Here is a 6,287-nt window from a genome sequence, read left to right on the forward strand (position 1 = left end):
AAAAAGTCAAACAGGGCGGAAAAGAAGGCAAAACTAATGCAGGGCTTTGCTGACCGTCTAGCAGCTTTGGAGGCGGCGGCGGGAACTGCCCACGAGGAACCAGCGGGGATCACGACACAACCGGCGGACTCAGGACCAGGAGACGGCAGGGACGACAATGGTGAGTCCCCACAGGGGGCCTGGCCGTGGGGACTGCCCTTTAGCACCCCCTACGGACCATACGGGTGGTTCCCAGGGCCAGTTAACTGGGCATCTCCACACGCCACCTGTAATCAGGTCTGGCAAGGGGGGAGCGCTGCTTTGCCCACCCAGGGGCCAACGGCACAGTTCAGCTCTGCTTGGCATACTGGGGATGGGCCCGTACCCTTGGGGGACCACCTCCTTCCAGCAGTTAAGGAACGGATTTGGAAAGGAGAGTGCATTGACGTGTTCCAATTGCTCTTCAAGGAGCCGGAGCCACTGGAGAAGGAGGGGTCCCAGGGGAAGGACAAGGAGAGGACAAAGCGGAAGCCCATTGAGCATAATTGGGCAAATTGGGTTTCGGGGTACACAATCTACATGGGTGTTCTGATGCAGAAATATCCAGAGCGGGGCCCCGCTCTTGTTAAGTATTTTGATATTATACACAGAGCCTTCATGGACTTTGCTGGTAATGCCTGGGAGCGCTACGACCAAGCGTTCCGCGAGCGCGCCTCCAGCAATGCGGGTATATCCTGGGAAAGGCAGCACCCCGAGTTATGGCTTCAGATTATGACACCCGCGAGGCCCTTGGTTGGCGAGCGCGCCGACAGCGGGCACCTCATTTCCAAAACACCGGCAGCGTCAGCGGCTTCGGCCTCAGGCGCACAGGGGGTTCAAGGTCCCCTGGTGTGCTGGGAATTTAACAAGAACGGGAAGTGTGCCCGCTCCCCGTGCAAGTACCGGCATGACTGTGGCTTCTGCGGTGGGCGGCACGCCAGTATCTACTGCCAGCGGGCCAAAGCCCTTAGGGGAAAAGGGGGATACCAAGGCCCGGGAGGGGCAAAGGGCCCAGCAGCCACGGCTGGAAAAGGGCCCCAGCCCAATTAAAATCCCGGTGCTCCGGAGGCTGCTGCGTGACTACCCCAACAGGGAGCGCGCACGCTATATTGAGGACGGTTTTGTGAAGGGGTTTAGGATTCCGTGCCAATCCAGGCGGGTCCATAGTTTTGCACGCAACCTAAAATCGGTTAGGGGGATGGAACACATAGTAGCGAAAAAGATAGCCAAGGAGGTGTCTCTGGGGAGGGTGCTGGGCCCCTTTGACAGGCTGCCACTGCCAACATTGCGGGTATCCCCTTTGGGCGTGGTCCCTAAGAAGGCGCCGGGAGAGTATAGGCTTATCCACCACCTGTCCTACCCAAGGGGCGACTCGGTTAACGATGGGATACCGGCGGACCTTTGCTCAGTACGGTATACATCGTTTGATGAGGCTGTGGCCATGATCAGGGGCTGCGGGCCTCGGGCACTGATGGCGAAGTGCGACATTGAATCCGCCTTCCGCCTCCTGCCCGTGCACCCTGATGACTTTGACCTTTTGGGCTTCGCATTTAAAGGGGGATTTTACATCGACAGAGCCCTCCCCATGGGATGCTCGGTCTCCTGTGCGGCCTTTGAGGCTTTCAGCTCTATGCTGGAATGGGCACTGCGCCGGAGGGCGGGGCTACGCTCCTCCGCTCACTCTTTAGATGACTTTATTTTCGGAGAAAGGGAGGGCTCTGGCCAATGCCTACACTTACTGCGCTCATTCAGGGCACTCTGCGGGGATCTGGGGGTGCCACTGGCTAAGGACAAGACAGAGGGCCCGACCACGAAGCTTACATTTCTGGGGATAGAGCTGGACACGGTGGGACAGCTCTCACGCCTCCCCGGGGACAAGCTCAGCATCATGAGGGAATTGCTCAGGGAATGCAGAGAGGCTAGGAAGGTAACGCTACGCAAATTGCAATTGCTGGTTGGCCACCTGAACTTCGCTTGCAGGGTGGTGGCTCCAGGCCGCCCCTTTCTAAGGCGCCTGTGTGACGCCATGGTGGGGTGTAATCGACCCCATTTCCTCATTAGGGTGTCTACCGCCATGAGGGAGGATATGGGGCTCTGGCTCAGGTTCCTGGAGTCCTTTAATGGGGTGTCATTCTGGCGTTCTTCCCAGCTGCTCGAGGCCGACTTCCAGGTTCAGTCAGACGCCGCGGGCGGCCTTGGGTTCGGCCTGTACCTGAGAGGGCGCTGGTGCGCGGAACGATGGCCGGGCAGCTGGTCGGAACGGGGAATCACAAGGGATCTCACCTTCCTCGAACTCTTCCCCATTGTGGTGGCGGTGCACATTTGGGCCGAGTCCTTCAAGGACTCGGTCGTGCGTTTCTGGTGCGATAATTTGGCCGTGGTTCAGATTATTAATAGCCAGACTTCCAAATCACAGAGGGTGATGGGGCTGGTGCGGGCCCTGGTTCTAACATGCCTTCGCCATAACACGCTCTTCACCGCCCAGCATGTTCCAGGGGTGCAGAACGAGGTGGCAGATGCCCTGTCTCGCTTCCAGATGCAGCGCTTCCGGAAGCTGGCACCTGGAGCCGCCAAGGAGCCCGAGCAGGTGCCCGAATGGTTGTGGAACCTTGGGATGTAGAGGCGTTTAGGGCCATCCAAGCCTCCATAGCGCCCAGGACACGGGTTGCCTACGACAAAAGGGTCAGGGCCTTTCTGCAGTTTAGAGCTCAGGTAGGATTGGTCCATGTGTGGCCTGTGCCGCCGGAACAGCTGATGCAGTACCTGGTGCACCTCCGTGCCCAGGGGCTGGCGGTGAGCACCATGGCCGGCCATTTGGCTGCGCTGGCTTTCTTTGGGAAAGCAAGGGGCCTCCCCGACCATTCTGGGGACTTCAGGGTCCGGCGCATGCTGGAGGGCTGGGCGAGGGAGACGCCCGTGCAACCTGACCGACGTAGGCCGGTCACCCCAGAGGCGCTGCAGCTGGCACTGCGGCAACTTGCTGGGGTTTGTGCGTCTCCTTATGAGGAGGTCCTGTTCAGGGCGGCAGCCTTGGTTGCTTTCTTCGGGGCCTTTAGGGTTGGAGAGATGTTCCCCAGGAGCAGGCGCGGCCCCACGAGTAGGGTACTTCAATTCAGTGACCTCACCGTGGGTGCTTCCCGGGTGGTACTGCACCTTAGGTTTTCAAAAACAGATCAGAGAGGCAAGGGGCAGAGTGTCGCGCTGCATGCCGCTGGCGACCCGGGCTTGTGCCCAGTCCGTGCACTGGAGGACTACACGGAGGCCAGGGGTTCAGCTATGGGGTGCCTCTTTATCCACGCTAATGGGCGCCACGTGACCCAATTCCAGTTTTGGGCGGTGATGAGGAGAGCCTTTGTGGCGGCGGGGGTGCCTACCCAGGATCTGGCCCCCCACTCCTTTCGGATTGGGGCGGCTTCCATGGCTGCTCGGATGGGTTATTCGGGCCCGGAAATCCGGCGGCTGGGCAGGTGGCGGTCAGCGGCTTACCGCCGATACGTGCGGTAGATGGGCGCATAAATTCTGCCCCACCCCACCCCCACCCACGAACCATTTATTTGTGCCACTCCTAACGCTTTCTCCTCTTGCGCAGGGCCTCAGTCGGCTGGGCCGAGGGCGGCCGGGCAGCGCGCAAGAGTCCTCATACTGGGCCATTCCTTCATTTTCTGGGCACGCAAGTGGGCGCAGAGCGCCGACCCTGGAACCCAGCTTGGTTTGGGGCGTTGGGCCACTGTGGAGTGGCTTGGCCGGCGGGGCATGCGGAGGGCCCAGTTCCTGCCGATGCTGCACGAGTTCCTGGAAGGGAATCCTGTCCCGGATGTCCTGCTGCTGCATTTTGGAGGCAACGACCTGGTGGACCAGTCTGGCATTTCGCTCTCAAGACAGATTGCCCAGGACCTGGTGGTCGCCCTCTCCTGGTGCCCGGGGCTGGTGGTCATCTGGTCTGACATCACTCAGCGGCGAGTCTGGAGGGGGGCGGTGAAGCAGAACAAGGTAGATAGGGCTAGGCGCGGGGTGAACGCGGCCATGGCGCGCTTCATCGCCTCAAAGGGGGGTGGGTGCATCCCACACAACGACATCGCGTTCTCGCTCCCCCAGTTATTCAGGGGTGATGGGGTGCACTTGTCCCCCCTTGGTATGAGGTATTTCTTAGACGATCTGCGGCTGGGGTTGGCAACAGTGCTGTTAGGCCTGTGGGGTGGCGGGGCGTCAAGCTAGGCTGACGCCCGCTGTGGCGGGCACAGTGCGGAGGTGAGCGGCTGATGCGGTGCGGCACCTTAGGTAAGCTTTAGCTGTAAGGTGGAGGGGCAGATCCCTTGAGGCTTTACAGATCAGGGATGCTGCCTTGCTCCCACCTCCCTGCAACCGACACCCTTCCGTATGGCTTTACAGCGTCGGACAGGTGATGTAAATTGCAGGGTCCTGACCTTAGGTCGGCAACGAAGGGCGCCCCCTTCTGGAAGGTGGGCCGCCTGGAGCCGAGGTGTCTGTGCCATGAGATTCTAGGGCGGGGGTGGCCACGTGGTGCCCCCCCCCCATCCGAGCCCGCACTGTTGCTGCTCTGAATGCCAACCCCAGCTGCCGTGCCTGTGCAGGCACTGTCTTAAAACCTTGTACCCCTAATAAAGTGACCAGTTCCTCCATAATACTTCTGTGTCCGTGTCTCCTTGGGTCTGGGTGCAAGAGGCTCATTGTGCGGAAGCAACTACCCAGGTTTTCCTCCTCACGTGCTGCCACACAATTTTGATTCTGTGAATAACCTCCATGCCTCTCAGACACTATGAAGTAGACCTGGTGTAGTGATTAGTTAGACTATGACTGGAGAGACCCCAGTTCATATCCACTCAGCCATTAAACTCATGGGGTGACTCAGCCAAACACTTCTCTTCCAGCCTAATCTACCTCACAGGATTGCTGTGAGGATAAACATAACTATGTACAGTGCTCTAGGCTCCTTAGAGGAAGAGCATGATATAAATGCAAATAAATACATTCTGACAAGTCACACTGGGTCTCTGGAGTAAATATGCCAACCCCATAAGGAAGCATGCTCAATCTGGGATGGCTGAGAATACAGAAGTATGCTGCCAAACAAAGGCTCCAACCCTATGCATGTTTACTTAGGAGTAAGCTCTATTAAGTGCAGTATTATTTATTTAGCATATTTCTATACTGCCCAAAACTTGTGTCTCTGGGCAGTTTACAATTAAAATCATTTAAATATTAAAGTCAGTTAAAACCCAATATTAAAAGTATTAAAATTATAAATCTAATTAAAAGTAGGGCTTACTTCCAAGTCAGCATCCATTCTAGTGGGCCATCTGGTGAGCACGAGGCTTCTAGATTACTCACAAAGTTGAGAGTTAGGATCATGGGAGGGAAGAATGACCAAGCAACCACCTCTGTAAACTGCCTTGAGTGATTACAAATAGGTGGCAAGTAAATATAGAACAAAATAAATAAATATGCAGAAATATAGACTTCCTGCTCTACAGTGGAGTAAAGTCTCCCTATCAATACGAATACGACAAATATTTATATACCACTTTTCAACAAAAGTCCCCAAAGTGGTTTGTAAAGTGTGCCGTCAAGTCGATTTCAACTCCTGGTGACCACAGAGCTCTCTGGTTGTCTTTGGTAGAATACAGGAGTGGTTTACCATTTCCTCCTCCTGCGCAGTATGAGATAATGCCTTTCGGCATCTTCCTATCACTGCTGCCCAATATCGTACCAGAGGGGATTCGAACCGGCAACATTCTGCTTGTTAGTCAAGCATTTCCCTTCTGTGTCATTAGGTGGCATACATAGATAAAAATAAATATAATGGCTCCCTTTCCCCAAAGGTCTCACAGTCCAAAAGAGAAACATATGACAGACACCAGCAACAGCCACTGGAGGGATGCTGGGCTGAGGATGGATAGGGCCAGTTGCTCTCCCCCTGCTAAATAAAGAGAATCACCACTTTTAAAAGGTGCCTCTTTTGTTCAGTTAGCAAGGCTTCTTTCTTGCCCCTCCTTCTACTATTAGACTTCAGTGGGGTGGAGTCCACCACAGAGCCCTTGCTGTACACCTCTGCCATGTTGCAGTGCTGAAGAGGTAATTCAATTGCATGGTCTTACAATGTGCAGTGGACAGTGAGATGGCTCAGCTAAGACCTTGATTTAATGTATTGATTAATCGGTTTAGTATATTTGTATACCACCCCAAACTCCCTTCTCTGGCTGGTTCACAACAAACACAACACAAAATTAAAACAGTGAAAACATTAAAAC

General features: G+C 55.6%; 1 protein-coding gene across 1 annotated transcript; it reads left to right on the forward strand.

Moving 5' to 3' along the window:
* The first annotated feature begins 924 nt into the window (after positions 1-924).
* Positions 925-4,692, forward strand: LOC128351693 (uncharacterized). Its single transcript, XM_053311442.1, has 2 exons — positions 925-2,605; positions 3,608-4,692. The coding sequence occupies exons 1-2, from the start codon at positions 926-928 to the stop codon at positions 3,995-3,997; spliced, it is 2,070 nt and encodes a 689-aa protein (XP_053167417.1). The 5' UTR covers position 925; the 3' UTR covers positions 3,998-4,692.
* The last annotated feature ends 1,595 nt before the right edge of the window (positions 4,693-6,287 follow it).

Source organism: Hemicordylus capensis, chromosome 3 (genome assembly GCF_027244095.1).
Source record: "Hemicordylus capensis ecotype Gifberg chromosome 3, rHemCap1.1.pri, whole genome shotgun sequence".
NCBI lineage: Eukaryota > Metazoa > Chordata > Lepidosauria > Squamata > Cordylidae > Hemicordylus > Hemicordylus capensis.